General features: G+C 40.1%; 1 protein-coding gene across 1 annotated transcript in view; it reads left to right on the top strand.

Annotated features, from left to right (window-relative positions):
• Positions 1-3,295: 3,295 nt before the first annotated feature.
• agps (alkylglycerone phosphate synthase) overlaps positions 3,296-17,672 on the top strand; it is a 29,108-nt gene continuing 14,731 nt past the window's right edge. Inside the window, exons 1-10 of the mRNA XM_040028058.1 lie at positions 3,296-3,542; positions 8,910-8,999; positions 10,144-10,234; positions 10,322-10,442; positions 10,565-10,639; positions 11,684-11,755; positions 12,317-12,396; positions 13,580-13,660; positions 14,790-14,915; positions 15,042-15,150. Of these exons, the coding sequence (XP_039883992.1) occupies positions 3,355-3,542; positions 8,910-8,999; positions 10,144-10,234; positions 10,322-10,442; positions 10,565-10,639; positions 11,684-11,755; positions 12,317-12,396; positions 13,580-13,660; positions 14,790-14,915; positions 15,042-15,150 (1,033 nt within the window). The 5' untranslated portion in view covers positions 3,296-3,354. The remainder of the gene's footprint in view (positions 3,543-8,909; positions 9,000-10,143; positions 10,235-10,321; positions 10,443-10,564; positions 10,640-11,683; positions 11,756-12,316; positions 12,397-13,579; positions 13,661-14,789; positions 14,916-15,041; positions 15,151-17,672) is intronic.

Raw genomic sequence — 17,672 nt, 5'->3', positions numbered from 1 at the left:
TAGAAACTAGTTAATCAATAGTAGTAATAATATAATATTCTAAAGCATAAGGATATTGGATCACTCTAGGCCATATAGCTGTGTTTTATAGCTGCTTTTTATTAAGGTACAGTCTAATGATTTCTTTCACCACATGTGCTGTAGATTATTAACATTAATAATTAACATTAATAACAACATCAAACATTGATCCACCTTGACAAACTAGAACATTAAAATGCTATTTTAACAGTAAAGCATATCCATTAACAAGTTAAGAGTATGAAAGAGGACATTCTCCATAAGCACTACTTTTCATTCAGCTAAATGTTATTGGTAATTCCTCGGACCTTTCCAAAAATTGGAATGTGGGTTATGATTTATTATTACTTTTCCACTTCCTAAGTAGGCTAAAGGATGTAAATCTTCAATCCACACTGGTGGAGAGCACAGGTATGCAATAAACGTTGTAGCAGTCGATCTAAGATTCGCCTATTTAAGAACATTAAGAGGAAGATAACCTAAAGAAAAACCCTCATTCTTAATCACATTTGAATCATTCTGAAACCTCGGCGTTAGTAAGAATTCGAAACCGAGGTGCCATTAAGTGGCTTTTCAGATATGCCCGCGTAATAAGACAGACTTGTTCCTGGTTGTAGCACCCATCTGTGAAGAGTCTCGCACTAAAGTGCAGCTCGCTGTGCCACTACGTGAAATTACACTAAAAAAGCCTATTTTTGCCTCTCGTGCGCGCTCCTGAATACGCGTTCACGTTTGGCAGCTCCACGTCGACATTCTTCCAGCTGCATATAGTGAACTGCACAGCACTGGGGGAAGAAAAGGTAAAAGCGGCGGCGGCCACCTTACGATTAGAGCGCTGCAAGTTCGCCGATGGACATCAACTGCAGTGAAAACAGGCGTTTGCAATGTGAATCTATCCGTGGCGTGCAAAGTCCTCAGCCCGCTTTCATCTTTTGCATTTTATGATCTAGACTGTTTTCCCCTCGTGTTGGATTGCAGCTGGTCCCTTGTGTCTACCTATATCAGGTACAGTATGACTTGCAAAGCTCACTTTGCCTTTAAAATCGTATTTCTTAAAGAAATAATCGTTAAGATTCCGGTTGGCACGTTGCAGTGTTGATTTTGAACGTTATTTCTGCACTTCTGAAGTTGTTGTCATTTGGTTGCTGATGAAGTGCCAAGTTTCCAACTACATTCAAACTGATAGAACTCAATACTCCTGGAGCTCAGCTGGCCTTCTGAACTTCCCTCATTGCTATCATATCACTCTTTAGTAAATGGGTTATTCTCAAGAGACTGTTTAATTCAGAAAGTTGTTAAAGCTCAACAGGTAGACTCATTTATACCCGGTGGTACTTGAAGTGAAGTAATCCTTTCAAAAAGGTATCAGCAACAGTGTAAAACTTAAAATATGCCAGCCAGCGTAGATGCAAAATGTAACCTTTGCAAGCAACCAGATGGGCAAGACTAAAGAGGTAAGTAAATACACTCAAGAACCATTTCTGAGGAGGCTGTACTGCAGGATCAACTTTTGCACACACCCAAATATTATTTAGGTCTTTAATCATTTCTGTATTGCTAACAGCGTGTAAAAAGACACCACCTGGCCTGCTATATACCTGTGTGGCTCTAGGGAGGAACCACCAAACAGCTCGCCTTTCTTTAGGCCCGTCCTTAACGCATTTAGATCTTAGCTCTGCTATTTTGAGCTGTTTTCTGTTATATATTTTTCAGTGCAGTCAGTATAGTGAAAATAAAAAAGATAATACAACATGGCTGTCCTGTTTTCCCTTGCTTTTGTGCCTTGCTGCAGGTTGAAGGAGCACCCAGTCATGAGGAGGATAAGGTTCCACACAAGGACAAACCTATGAGGTGGCACTGTGGCTTTCCAAATAAAGTTCTGTGATACACTTAGACTCTAACTGCCCGCAGTCAGTGCATTACAGAACTTTGTTTTGGAAGCTAATACTTTAACCTTTTGGAAATAAAACCTCAAACATCTGGACATTTTAGTTTATAGAACGTCTTATTGTTTCTGTTGGCAAATGTTGTGTAAAATAAAGTTTCTATTTTAAGATTTTTTTTACAGTCTCTTTCCTTCAGTACTTTAATCCTAATTGATATGTACTTCACAATAATGTTGCTTGTGGTGTATTCGTTTCGTGTCAAATCATTCGTTTAAAAGCAGCCATGTGGACCATATGGAAGCGCTAGTCACGCTGGTCAGGTGACTGAGTGGAGGTGAAGCAGAAAGGTAAACAGCGTTGACTGTTTCAAGTTACTCTGTTTTTACAACCACATCAAAAAAAAAGTGCACACATGAGACAGGTGATGATGCAGCCACAGTAAAGGTAAATCATTACAGATGTACAGATGTTCTAGGATTAGTTTAAATCTTTAGATTTGGATTCGTCTTACATATACCTGGCTAAAACTAAGACAATTAAAAAATTCTGATACTTAACTTACAGGTTTGCTGAATTGCATGTTTCCACTGTTCACTTTCATGCATTTGTTTCAAAATGGTGTTTAATGTAGGGTATAAGTGCTTCTTCATAAACCCGATAAACTCTTTAATATTCCAAACAGAAGGGTTACAGTTGTTTTATATAATTAACTAATTGCATTTACTATCTCAGCCACAAACTGTATACTCAGCCATATAAAAGATGCCTCAGCAGTAAGTGTAACATATGGAACCAGCCCTTTACAGTCTACGCTAATGTTGCAATGCATGCTGGGAAACGAGTTAAATGGTGCATTCAAACACTTCTCGGTAACTCCTTTCAGAATGAGGTGGGAGCTTTGCATTGATGTCAACGGTTCGTTTAAAGGTTGATGGATAAAATAAATAAATCAAATGTTTTATTCATTTATTTATAGTATGAACCTTATGGAGATTGTAGGCACAAGTGCAATGCTTATCGCCTAGAATCGTGAACAGTTTTCTTTTCTTGGGTCCTAAGATGTGGAAAATCCTTAATCCAAGTTCCAAAAGCTAAACGTGTTATTAAAATCTATAAAAACGCAAAATGCTTATACTTGGGAAGCTAGAACCAGTCTATGTTTAAATAACTTCAAAATAACCTTAAAGAATGCGCTGACCTATGCTTTTCTTAATCGACTTACCGTTTTCATGCATAAACTAGCCCTGTGTCTAATAACAAATTGATTTACCCAAAATAACAAAATTTATTTTGTATTGTATGCTTTAAAATCCTAATTTTTACATTTAACACTCGCGTGTGGGATTTGTTATTTCCTACAGGCGTTGAATGTGCCACACTTTCCCTGCTCTGACCTCTGACAGGAGCTCGCGGATCTGCTCCCTCCCTGTACAAACACGGAAGCAGCATGGCGTCCAACAGCAGCGGCAGCGATAGCTCTGACAGGCAACGCATTGCACAGCAAAGACTGAGTGTAATTGCCGGGCATTTACAGAGACCGGTGGAGGGTAACTCGGGCATCCTAGCCGCGGAGTGCAAAGCCCAGGGAGACAAGCTAGATGTCTCCAGCGAGCGGAGGACTGTGCCGAGGAGGAGGTACGAGGCTGTGATGGAGCGGTGGACGAGGGGGGCTTATCCGCTGTGGTTTTGGCTACTTCTTAAGTCAAACTTAAGTGCATTACCAGCTAAACATGAGACATTTGGGTGGCGTGCAGCGGTAGGCTGGTTGCTGTCTCCCCACTAGACATAAATGTCTGTTAGAAACGTAGCTGAAGCGGAGTTTGGTTAGCTTCAAAGCTAACGTTTCTAGGCTACAGAGCAGCCATTCATTTGCTAAGGGGTGGGTGCGGCTAAGTGTAGGAGGAAGAAGTCGACTTTCTTAAAGTTTGCCAGCTGTAACTTTCATCCACTCTCGAAGTACATTCTTTTATTTGTTATGTAACTATGTTTCCTTTCAGTGAAGTCCTTAGTGTTTGATTAATCCGATTTGATATTAACTGTTACTGAGCTGTCCGATTTAGTGGGGTTGATAAGCGGTTCTCCTTTTTTGGAGTTGACCCGTTAGCAGGTTCACCAAAATTTTGTCTCTTGTGAGAAGACATCTTGGGTAAAATAGTAAAGCAGCCTGTAACTAAAGTGTAACAACAGTCAGAGGAGACAGAGAAACTTCTGTCTCTTCCGTTTCTCTGATTGGTCAGGACAAGTGGTGGTCTGACTTTCAACCTATTAGCAGCCTAGTGCCTTTTGAGGAACCCCCACCAGAGCACTGACATCTAGTGTCTGTGGCAGATAACAACAGCTAACACAATCGGCAAAAGTATGTGCATCTGGCCTTGTAATGCGTGCCCCTTTCAGGCCAGTATGACACTGTGATAATGCGGCTAAATATTATGTCTTATACCCCTGTCTGCTATACTTGTGATAGTTTGATAGTTGAGGAAATGCAAAGCAAAAACAGTTACACAGCCACTAGCTATCTGCCAAACTTATAATTCAAAGAATCAATTGACAATGTGAGACTAAACTACTTATATGGTGTTAGAGAATTTCTGTTTCAGTGGTATAACTACACTTCTTTCATTCAGTCCTGTTAGTGTCTCATTTAGAGTGAGGCAGCTTATCTTGTAATTTAAAGACACTACAGCATTACAAATGGAAGCCACAGGGACTCTCTTATCAGCAATTACTTGGTAAGACTAGGGAAAGAATTTCCTTGTGGTGAGAGGAAACCAAAGCGAGATGCCAAACACGTAATACAAGAAACACTTGGAAGGTTGGTTAGTCCCCATAGACTGGAAACATACAGTTCCAGAGCCAGAGGTGCTTAAAGATGATGAAGTACAAACTGTGGCAGATATGGTATTTGAAAATGTTTTGCATCACCCCTTTTTGCTATATTTTGCTAGGCAAATATGAAATTGGTAAAGGAATTTATCGAGACATGTACAAACATACATGCAAATACAGTATATAAGTCAAAAACAGTTTGTACATTTCTAACAAGCTTGAAAGTCAATATTTGGTATGACCACCTTTATTCTTCAACAGACCTTAACCTCTCTTATTTAGCATTTCTTGTAATTTCTTTTAGTAGTCTTTGGGAATAGTTCTTCAGGCTTCTTGAAGGAAATTTAGAGCTTTTTGTTTGGTTTTTTTGATGATGGCTACCTTTTGTTCAGCCATCATCTATTTTCTATCAAGTTGTTCCCACAACACTTCAGTAATGTTGTGCTCTGGGGGGCCCAATCCATGCCTGATAGTTTTGCATTGTGTATTTGTTCTATCCAGATATATAAGGTGTGCTTTTACTGCTTTGGCAGTGTGTTTAGAATGATTGTCATGCTGAAAAATAAAGTTGTTGTCAATCAGATGCTTTCCAGATGGTATTTCTTGGTAGATCAGTTTTGACAACACCACTGGCTTAAATGTAGTTCCAAACATGACAGAATCTTAACCATGCTTTACAGATAGCTGTATATTGTTATATACCTCTCCCGACCTTCTCTGTACTATTGATAACAATTTAAACCAAAAACTTCACATTTGTAACCATCACTCACTGAGACCTGTTGCCCTTGATTTTCAGCCAAGTTCTGGTGTATTTTGGCATACCTCAGTCTTTTTTTCACACTTTCCCTTCTTTAAGAATGGCTTCTTGACAGCCACACTTCCACTGAGACCCTTTCAAATGAGGCTTCAGTGAACAATAGACAGATGAACTGAAGGGCCAGGTACATCTCTCAGGTCCTTTGCTAGGTCCTTTCTGGATTTTTTCCCCCCTGTTTCTCAAGGACATCACTTTTTTATACTGTTTATCTGCTAAAGATATCTTTTTTTGTCCTCGACTTTTTCCTCCAGTTTACTTTTTAAGGTTAGGTGCTAAGTTTTTGTGTAATAGCTGGTTGGGAATCACTGTGTTGCTGCAAAAAATACAATTTTAATTTTTAAATAATTATGTGTTTCTGTGAGAGGCTGCTACTAAGTTTTTTGGTAAGTTTTTTTAAGGACCTATATAAATACAAGTTGTTATTATTAGTATGCTTATTTTTTTATTATTAAAAGTTTTTAATAATAGAATTTCAAAATTGATTGTTAACTTAGTTGATTAGGCAGCCTTTTATCCTTAAATGATTCATAGGTCAGTTTTATCGTGTAAGATAACGTTATCTCACTTTCTTTTGTTACAAAATAAGATTGTCAGGCATACCAACAGTAAAACCTGCTCTAAATGTTGCCACAAGATTGAGTCAGTCTTTGAATCGGGTTAAGCAATTACCTGCGGTATCATTTTTTTCCTCCCTCCCCCAATGTTAAGTGGATTAACAAACAGAAAAAAATTCCTCTGAATATGCTCAGGTTCAAGAACTGGGCTGAAAATGAGTGAAAAACAGCCAATACCCAAAGAAAACTTTAAAAGACTTTTAGAAGTCTGAAGAACTATTGCTTAAAATCAGTTAAAAATACAAAGGTCTTGCTCTTTGGATGCTAAATATAAAGAAATAATTGGCAACTCAAGACTTTTTGCACAGTAATGTTGATGGCATCTAATAGTAACCTATAAATGAATGGAAAATGAAAGCGAAAGAGGAGAGTAGGGAAAGGTACCTAATGCCTCACGGCAGGAATCCAGCAGTCTGAGCACATACCAGCATAACTGGTGGGGTTGTTAGGGTCACCTGATCCAATCATAATTGTAAGTTTTATTAAAAACGAAATGTAAGATTCATTGAAAGATGTGATTATATCCTGTTCATTCGGGGCTTTGTGTGTGATGGGAAGCATTTTAGCTTCTGTTTTAAAAAGCATGTTTACGCAAGAATCTTGATGTACAGGTTGTGTGTTCTCCCCAGTCCTAAAGCGGCAGTTGACAAGATGTTGTGTCATCACACATGTAGTAATCTTTCCGTGAGAGTGAAGTAGATTTCTGTCACGCCTTTGGGCTTTGTTTGCTAGGTACTAGAAAGTAGTACGAAGAGCAAAAGTCATGCAGGAAACGGGCTGAGCAAACAGCTTTTACTTGTGAAAGGCATTTTTCAGTCAAAGCATGCCTCATTCACTACGACCATCACATTTACTAGATTGCATCATTTTAAGGCAACTTTACTTTTTATGGATCAGAAATGTTTACACGGATTTGCTTCTCTATCTGTACAACATATGGCGTCATCTATCTTTAGACCAGGTTTTGATTAGAAAGAAACACTTGGAAAAAATCTTTAAGGGAGGATAAAAGAAGAAACTTTTAGAAGTACAGCTTCCAGGATGGACAGGAATGTAACAGATGTTGTGTGGAGACAGAGTTGGGGTGCACACAGACAGGAGTGCAGCTTATCGAGACCTTATGCGCTTTCTCTTTAAACCAGTGGTTCTCAAACTTTTGAAATCAAAGGAAGCTCATACAGCCACTCAAGAATTTTTATCAATTGTTGAAAAAAAAGAACGTACGCTGTAAAAGCATAATAGCACTTATTTTCTCATTACTTAACTGTATATTCTCTTATTTTCATTTGCCTTACTTCCACATGTCTATGTCCACCCAAGCAACCCTGCCCCACAATTTAGGAATCCTTAATAGCCGGAAAGAGAGTTTCTGTCTTTTGGTACCTGTACTTTAATAATAATGATAATAAGAATGGATTGCATTTATATAGCGTTTTTCTAGGCACCCAAAGCGCTTTACAATTCCACTATTCATTCACTCTCACATTCACACACTTTGTAGCCACAGCTGCCCTGGGGCAGACTGACAGAAGCAAGGCTGCCATATCGCACCATCGGCCCCTCTGGTCAACACCAGTAGGCGGTAGGGTAGAGTGTCTTGCCCAAGGACACAACGACCAGGACAGAGAGAGCAGGGGGATCGAACCGGCAACCTTCCGGTTACAGATGAGCTTCCCAATCCCATGAGCCAAGGTCGCCCCTATGAAAGTTAGTAGTCTGTACTTACTGGCTTACTGCCAAACACAATGCCCAGCTATGGAGACAGTTTTATTTCGCATGTACAGCAGCTATTACACTCTATCAGTGGTGGTGAGGATTCAATAAAGTATGACTTAGTGTGTCACTCCTGCTCGTAATTTAGAGAAAACCCCATTTTGGCATGTGTTAATCTTAATAATGGCTTTTATGCCAACAGTAGCATGCCATCCCAAGTGACCCGTGATTATTGATCTGTACATGGTTGTACAGCTGTCTTTCTTTAAGAAGTACAGCACACTAGCATTTTTATAGTACAGTCATAAGGCGGTAAAGCCAGCATTTGTATTTTGATATCTCAGAACAGTAACAGAATAGTGACAGTTGTTGAAATTTACATCTTTGCAAAGCAAGCATAGCCACGTAGTATCTGTTGGCTAGTTCCCAACTTGGTTCCTGTTTGTACAGTGGAAAACACAAAGCGTAGTTGGTGTCTACGTGCCATTTTTGTTAAGTGTAGCCTGGAAGTTCAGCACACACATTTAAGTCTAATCCTAAAAAGCTGAGGAGTGTTAAAAGTAGCCATTGAAAAATGTCTGATTGGTGCCATAAATGTAAAATATCTAATGTATTAAATGGAGCTCAAGGACTGTATGCTCACTTCTTCTGTGGATGGACAAGTTGTTTGAATGTGTTGCCTTTGCAATACTAAAAGAGCCATGTGTTTGCTAACCTGTGGGAAAAGCATTTGGGTGTGCCTGTCTGCAGCCTCCCATTTTGTAAATTTGCCACTTCATAGCCACCTCAGGTTAATGGAAAAGCTGGGAATGGCTTAATAAGATTAAGGGATATTCTATATGTCTGGCTTTTCAGATAACATCATGAGATTGTCAGGAAGGATGCTGAGCCAGTATCCAGCCCAGAGGGACTGGGATGGCAAATTAACCAGGGCACCACACCCTGGAATAATCCCCACATGTTCTATTGTAACTTTGAGTGATAATCTGCCCAAGTCCTAACCTGTACCTAAATTCATTTTTTTCACAGACAGGAGATTATGAAATGGAATGGCTGGGGATACAGCGATTCAAAATTCCTGTACAACAAGAAAGGCCAAGCAGAATTTACTGGAAAAAGGTAAAGTATGAGAAAGCAGCCAGCACTCTTAGGTAAAGCTTATTCTTATCTGTTGGTGAAAAATCAGTCATTACTTGGTCTCATCCACTCCCTCTAATCTAGTGTTAGCCACTGTGTTGAGCTTTAGCATTCATTCTGTTTGTGTAACTTGAGGCTGCAGCTTTGCATTGATCTTTTTTTTTTTTTTTACAGCCCACTACTTGAACCCAGCCTTTGAAAATCAGTCGCTGTCTCTGTGCTGTGTGCTCACAACAATGTGGTGCTACTGCCACCTAGTGGTTGGCATTTAAACTGTTTATTGTCATCTGAGAAGGTCACTGGTTGTGATTTTCAGCACTCAGGTGCCCATTAGCAGAAACAACTCACCAATTTCTTAAAAAGATAAGATGAATATTATGCTGGCAGTCATGTGTCTGATGGTAAATGCAAATGTAGGTGTAAGAAAAAACGTACTTTTAATTGCTGCAGATTCCCAGAAACAACTGTTACTCATTTCCTCTACATATCCTTTATCCATGCCTGCCACGACAAGAGCAAAGGTGTAGGTGGGTCTTGTTTCCGTAATCATCATAGACAGCTCTGGGAGAGGTAGCTGTGCTTGTCAGACAATCAAAACAGAGAACTGGCACAGTATGTACGAGCACGTATTATCAAGCAAATTGTTTCCTCCTGTGTAAGCACTTACCATAAAGCCCTCAGGGCTTTCCGTGCCGTACCGACAAAAAAACCTATCTGGGTGTTGTATATCAGCTGAAGCAAGGGTGACGTCCTCCTTGGCTCGCTTGCTGCATGGGGGTTTTTTTTCCTCACTTAAATACTGCATATATTTTACAAAGGTACACCATAGTCCCCGGATGGGCCCAATCTGTGACACCAGCACAATTATGAAAGTGATGGTAAAGGAAAAGCAATAACAGCACTGTCACTGCTGCTCTGCTTGTCTAATAACCTCACTGGACTCAGATCTCATACTGTATTCTTATTAGCCACAGGTCTGGTTCTCCAAATGAATTTGCCCAGTCAAGCATGCAGATATTTTCAGTTTCAGAGTTTCACTTCTGCTGCAGTCAAGCTAATACATGAGACTCGGTTGATTATTTTTAATTGGTAATTCAAACTTTCTTTCCTCTTTTACACAATCCAGGTATAGGCTGAGCGGTATGATCATCCCCGGCCTCAGAGAGTGGATGGAAAGCACGTTCGGTGCCAATCTGCAGCACAAAACTCCAGCAGCAGTGAGTAACAGCTCCTGTTTATTTGTTGCGTCTTCGATGAATGGCATTGTGTAGAAGCCATAACCGCTGTGGTTTGTTTTGTTTAAGCCAATTCTGAATAGCAGTGCTGTCCAGCCTCCCACTCTAAACGAGGCCTTCTTGAAGGAGCTAAAGTCCACAGGCATTCCCTTCTCTCATGACGCTGAAGACCGGGTTTTTCGCTCGCATGGTAAGGCAGAAAAAAGTCTTTTAATGTCTGTGAATTGTAATTTAATTTGCAACATTTTTTTCATTTGTTATGAAAATATTTTAAAAATGGTGACGTAATTTCATTTTTTAATTTTTTTCCAGGCCATTGCTTACACGAGATCTTTGCTTTGAGAGAGGGGAAAATTGGCCGTGTTCCAGATTTGGTTGTATGGCCAAGTGAGTTCAGAAGCTATGCTGTCACTGTTAAACATGTGTATATATAATTTCTTTCCACTGTGTGTCTGCTTTTCTCCTCCTACATAGCATAACTGATCCCTCCTACTGGCTTAGGTGATTTAAAGGGTTAATCTCTGCAGCGGCAGGGATATTAATATGTATGAGTAGAAGCTTAATAAGAAGCGTCAGGGGGAGGACGGTTGACACCCAATACTCCACAGTCTGGCCCTGCATAGTACACTCATGAATTATGATTCTGAGATTGGTTTTCTCTTGTTATGGCTAGCACTATTTTATCATGCAAATAAATGTTGACTGATGGTTGAAACTTGATTAGCAGCCTCCCAAATGGGAAGCGAATCACCAGGCAACTGTAGGCACATTCTCATCCACAGTGGCTAATCCCAAGTTTTAACTTTTCCAACCGTACAAATGCACTCTCATCTACTGAATGTGCAGTAGATGTTTTGAGCTATAATTGCCATTCCTCGGTAGCCTCTCCAAGTGAATTTTAAGTGGATGTTTAGTTTGTGGAGCTGTAATCCTTTGGCCTACGCTATGTGTTTAATTGGATGCCCAAATGCAGTAGAATGTAAGCATTTCTCACTGCCTCTTAAAAGCTCTCGAGGCCAGTCAAGCACATCCATGTACTTTGGTATTGCTGTTCATCCCACTCACTCACTGCCCCAGTGTGAATGTATATGGGCTCTGATTGGTTAAAATACATCTGTATTGATCTAGCATGTCCCACCCAAGAGAGTGTAGCTTCATGCAGTTTGACTCAGCCTGAGGAAAGCCCGAGGCAAATCAAAGGATGCCCTGCCTCCCTGCTGGCCCCCCCTGCTCTAATGGTTCACGAAATATACATTTTTACGTTGTCAGTGGTATGCAGATAGTGTTATGTGCCATCATTTTTTCCCTTTCCAGTGTGTGCATGCTTTTTTAAAAATATTATTTTATGAATATTTAATATATAAACATTGTAGCAGATGGTAAAAGAATTATGTTTCAAAAAGATAAAACAATCTTCTATGTTTTTTGCAGACTGTCACAATGATGTAGTGAAAATTGTGGAGCTCGCATGCAAACACAACGTTTGTTTGATGCCATATGGAGGTGAGCTATGAAATCAAAGGCGTTAATCTACATAATTAGCTTTTATGTACAATTAATATGGGGCTCTAGTTTATTTGCATTTCGCAATTTGTAACATATAGTGTAATTTCATCCATCAGTTATCTGTTTTTTATGTGGGTGGGTGAGGGCTTAGTGAAAGCTTTATTATCTATATTATAGATGCTGCTGTTAAAAGTAGAGCAGTGGACACTGCACTAATTGTGGTGGTTACAACCATAGGAAATGATTGTAACTTTTTTGTTTGTTTTCTTCTGTCAGTCACTACTAAAAAATGTCATGCTAATAATATGGGAGAAATAAATCTTACGTATTGTTAGTTTTACTGCAGTTTGCGAACAGGTTCGTGACAATCATATCAATAAAAGTCAGTCATTCATTACTGCAGTGAAATCCTGAAGTGTGCAGACGTGCCATAAGAAAAAATTATATATTGCACCTCAAGGATGAGCTATTCAGATGGTGCTTTTCCTCCTGTAACGTGTCAAAATGACTGCTGTGAAAAGGAGTTTTATTGTAACAGTGGTTTTTATTATCTCTTAGGAGGGACTAGTGTCTCTAGTGCCCTCGAGTGCCCCCCAGAGGAAACTCGTTCCATCGTGTCGTTGGATACCTCACAGATGGTACGTAAACACCTGCGCGATCAGCGTTAAGGACAACTAAACTAAAATCAATCTATCTGATCTTTAAAGTTAGAACAATAATCTGAAAAGAGACTGAGAGAGAGTCAGGCTGGATCAGTATACTTATTCATACACACCAGGCCATAAGCTGAAATGGATATTCAGATTAATATTCAACTTGTTGTTTTCTGTGTCTATTGTTGATATCTCTTCAGGTTTGGATTACTAAAAAAATGTGTCAAGTAAAATTGTGTTTTTGGCAAAACATGATTGTAGTAATAGTACATGTACATTCTTTGGGCTCAGGAATTCCTTCTTTTTATCAGCTGATAACATAGTGGAAACATAATAGTGGAAACTGTTAGTGTGTGCTACAAGCTATTGCATTATGAGACTGAGTGTTTCCAGTGTTCCTTTTTCCCATATACATCATTTCTTTTCAGTAACATGAGTGCAGCCAGAGTTAGAATTGGTAAATTAGTTGTGTGGATAGGGACAAAACCCAAGTGATGCACCAGCCATTAATCTTAATACAATCCCAAACAAGTCCCCATAAACATGATAATCTTTTATCGGATACAATATAAAGTGGTGAAAATTGTCACTGTACAGTAAAGCCCTTTGATCCATGCTCACCCAGAGGTGATATACAAGCTGTCTACAAGCTCCTAGCTCACCACTCATTGAGTTTGCTGCCACTGACATCAGTGACCAGCGTTCTGTGTCAGGGATCAGAGGTCAGGTGTCTCCAGCTGAACCACATGAAAGGAGCAATGTAGTAGGAACGTAACGTTTATTAGCTCTGGGGACTAATTTATGACCTCCTATAGGTAGGGCTAAGCCTTTGGGAAACTGACAGTTGTCTCCCATCCTTGTCTGCACACATTCGTCCTCAGACGTTTTGATGAAAAACATACAGTGTTGTAAGCAAACTGTGAAGAGACTGTCTCCACAGCCTCCTCTTGAGTGCAATGTTTATGTCTGAGTCTGAGATATTTTAAGTCAACATAACAGATGTAGGCAGAGCTCAGATGACAGACATGGTGATATACGATATGTGTTTGAAAGCAGCTGTTTTACACAAAGGAAACGGCTTTAAAAAAAAACATTTCTCCCAAAAAACTCTGTGAAATATAAAATTTATGTTTATGACGTCCTCAGACATGTTGTTTGTTTGTCACAGAACCGCATTCTGTGGATTGACGAGAAAAATTTAACTGCCCATGTGGAAGCTGGCATTGTCGGTCAGGATCTAGAGAGATTGGTAAGTACTGCTCGCCCATCCATTTTAATTCACCGAAAGAGCTTACGTTAATATAAAACGTTGTGCCAACAATCAAGCTGTGCGCCTGTTCCCTAGGAGGCTGTCTGTGCTCATTCACCTTGGTACTCTTTGCTCAGTAGATCTAACAGGGTGCAGGAAAGAGTTTGCGGTAGGAGCAGAGCGCTGAAGGGGAGAGATTAGAGTCTGAGACGGTGGTCATGAGCAGATGGCACCATCAAGCTAATTCAGAAAAATGGAGAAGGAGCAGGCGTTTGATGTAGAGGAATGCGTGAGCTGCATTTAAAGCAGACTCCACCTCTGCATTTAGACTGGGCCGATTTCATAGAGCAGATGGGTCTGCATTATAAACTGCCTTCCAGAGGAATGCTGTGATAAAACAAGGCTTGACTTTACCCTTGTGCTTCTGGGGAGCATTGTTGTTGTACTTTAAGATCTTAATTATTATTACTGTTGAATGTTCCGCCTAAAGATGCAATCTTTCAGTGCTACGTCTGCCTTAAGGAGAATGTGTGGGCTCCCAATGACCTACACATTCTCCTCAAAGCCTTGGGGATAGTGAATCTGATGAATAGTTTTCTCAGAAGTACATTGTTATTACTGCATGGCAAGGAACAAAGCCATACAGTGTGTTTTTTCTGTTCTTTTTTTCTTTGTGGAAGAGGAATGTGTAAGCAGTCTTGCCTGCATAACTCATACACTTAAATAAATATGTAAAACTTACTATTATTTTAGTTTTACTAACAAAGGCTTGTGTGTGCTGGACGTATCAAGTTTACAGGCATTATTTTGCATATGACAGCAGAGCTGCTGTCAGACTAAAGAGAGAGAGATCAGTGCATTATTTATTCAGTCTTTCCACTTGGTTTATTTTGGGCCATTATAAAACCACCAATGCCATAAAACCGCCGTTTTTACATTGCGGTATAACTAGAGCAGTGACATGCAGCAGCAGAGGTGCAATTATATTTTCCCTTTGCTTGCGCGTTCTCTTCGCTTGTTATTAAAACATTCTCGTGGGTTTACGACATCATTGTTTACCACACATTTCTGGCTCCCTTTTAAGTTAAAAACAAACATGTTTTTTTTATATTTTTCCATTTTATTGCAGCTTAATGAGAGCGGCTACTGTACAGGACACGAGCCTGACTCCATGGAGTTCAGCTCCCTGGGGGGCTGGGTAGCAACCAGAGCATCAGGTATGAAGAAGAACATCTATGGCAACATTGAGGACCTGGTGAGTGCGCAGAAACCTGTAGAAAACAAAATTATTACATTAGGTTTTGTGGGCTTCACGTCTTTAAGTTTGGGCAGGTGTTGTTTGGTTCTAAAGCTGCTTTATCGCTGTGTTCTCACTGAATAGGTTGTCCACATAAAGATGGTTACCCCACAAGGTGTGATTGAAAAGAGCTGTCAGGGACCTCGCATGTCCACAGGGCCGGATGTTCACCACTTCATCATGGGCTCGGAAGGTTAGATGACTTTCTCACGTTATTCCAGTTCAGGAGTGCATGTGGGCGTGTGTGCAGTTGTGTAAACATGCATGTCAATGTGGGTTTGTGTGCGTGTCTTTGAAACCTCTGTGATAAAACGGTAACATCAGGATGATTCTCATGCTCTCCGCTTCTTACACATTTACTAGCATTGGTGGAAATGTGATCTGGAGAGGTGTTAGTTAGGAACCAGCAAGTGTCCTCTGCTCCCCATCTGCACTGTCCTGTCCTTGTGAATGCCCACAGAGAATACTGCCATATGTCAGGTTTCCCCTGCATAATGAAGAGGTTCAGAGACTCTTGGCATCGTTATGTTAAACAGCTGTGGATACAAACTTTTTATTTGCCCTACAAAGCTCAGCAATCTGCTCCTCGACTGGGCTGGGACTGCTGCAGAAGTCTCTATTTGCGTTCAGCGAAACTGATCTCAGCAACAGTATCATACCAAGAAACAGGGTTTGAAGGTTGGAAGTTGTGTCCTGACCGCTCAGATTAACTGTGAGAGGTCATGTTTTGACTGACAGTTGCCATATATGGGTAGTTTCAAATTAAGCTAGCCACATGTATTTTTACTCTTTATGACTCAGCCACCACAGAATTAAAGATCTTCTCCAAAGAATTTTGCTCTGCCTTAAATATGTTTGGCACTTTACACTTCATGGCTTGAACATGATTCTGCACTAGTAGACTGTAGGGTGCTCGGGACAGCCCTGCAGGAAAACTTTTGTTGTGAGATGACTGCAGTGTCCAAAGTATCTGGTACAAATGATCTGTGGGCTCTCAGTTAGGTTGTTGATGGTCCTTCAGCCAGATGCAGAGTAGTTATAACATACTAATACACATAAGTTACAACATACAAAGAGCTGAAGTGAAACCGAGCAGATCTTGGATGTTTGGTTATGCTTCTCCCATTCCTGGTGAACTCCTGTGAAAAGCCTGTGGCTCCCTTCCCTGTTCCAGCCCACTTGTCAGCCAATCAGCATTCGACCTACGCATAGCTGAGCTCTGCACTGTTGGGTTGTTGGATGCATGGGAGCATTTTTGCATAGGCTGAAAACCCGTCTCCCCATAAGCTCTCCGTGGGCAAATACCTACAGAAGTACACAATGACCAAATCCAAGAATTCCTTTCCCAAAGGATGAATTTCTAAAAGATACTTGCAATGGGTTCCCTATTATCTATGCACTATGAACCCTTAGAGCCAGACTGTTTTACTATACTATTGGCTTACAATAGCTATTTGTTGATCTGTCCATATCTGCATTTACATCATCCAATAAATTAAAATTGAAAAAGTAAAGAAGAGTTGGTAGGAACACAGTTCAACCATGTAATGAGTGTTACATCTTTTGTCCACTAAAGGGCATTCTGCAACTTCCCTGCAACGTGTTGGAACATCACAAACACAACGAGCTGATCCAACTAAGTGAACAACTACACACAAGCAGATTTCCATAACATCAGTTATATTTCATGTATCTGAAAGAAAACCTCAGCTGATTTGTAAAATATTGGAAATTTAAATCACCAAATATCAGTATCAATATCAGTCTTAAAAATCCTGTATCGGATTAAATATTATGTTACAATCAATATCAGAATAGTGTTTGTCTTGCTTACTGGCCAGTTATACAGCCAGCAATACATGGTGCATTGTCCTATGTAGTGTCTAGTGTGTGTGTGTGTGTGTGTGTGTGTGTGTGTGTGTGTGTGTGTGTGTAAAGCAACTCTAGCATCTTGATGGCATCCAAAAAATGTTACGTTTGTGAAACAGTGGACTTGAGAACAACAAGCCTAGTTTGCTGCTTTTTCTGGATATGAGTCTATAAAAGATAATCAATTACTGAAAGTGAAAATAATAGCAGTCTACTTGTAATACATAGCTAGATATTGCTTACTCATGTACTCACTCACATGGTACAAATATTTTGAATACTGAATAATCTAATATCACAGTAGCACATTTTTTCTAACATGCTTCATATCTTCAAAACCCAAGCTTAGAGAAGGAGCTTTTTTGCAATTAAGGTGAGTGAAATTGAAGATGCTCTTGCTTCTGTGATTGCTACACTGAGCAGAGATAGGACAGGACCACACCTCAGTGGTAGAGCATGTTGTTCTGGGAGGCCTAACTCTTTTGCTAAGAGGTCACACCAGCACACAGTCTCATTAAAATTATCTACCTCCTCACCGAAAGAATCCCATCCTGGTGTCTGACAGTAGGCCACAACAACAGCAAAGCGCCACGCTAAAACCCTCAACTATGCTCTGCATGTTAAGTGGAACGCATCCATTTCATTAGAAATTACTGTGAAACCTCAGACTTCTTATTCTCTGCACAACAACGGGTCTGTGTATCTCTCTGACCTTGAAGTAACCTGAATGCAAAGTAGTTCTTCCCCCTTGCTACAGCCAGTGTAAACAATGATTGGAATGATCAATGCTAATCCTTTTCTCTTTTAAACTCCCCTCAACCATGCAGAAAATACGATATGAAACCA

The sequence above is a fragment of the Simochromis diagramma genome, unplaced genomic scaffold, assembly GCF_900408965.1.
Source record: "Simochromis diagramma unplaced genomic scaffold, fSimDia1.1 OVJJ01000343.1, whole genome shotgun sequence".
Lineage (NCBI taxonomy): Eukaryota > Metazoa > Chordata > Actinopteri > Cichliformes > Cichlidae > Simochromis > Simochromis diagramma.
This window is presented reverse-complemented; position numbering and strand designations above follow the sequence as displayed.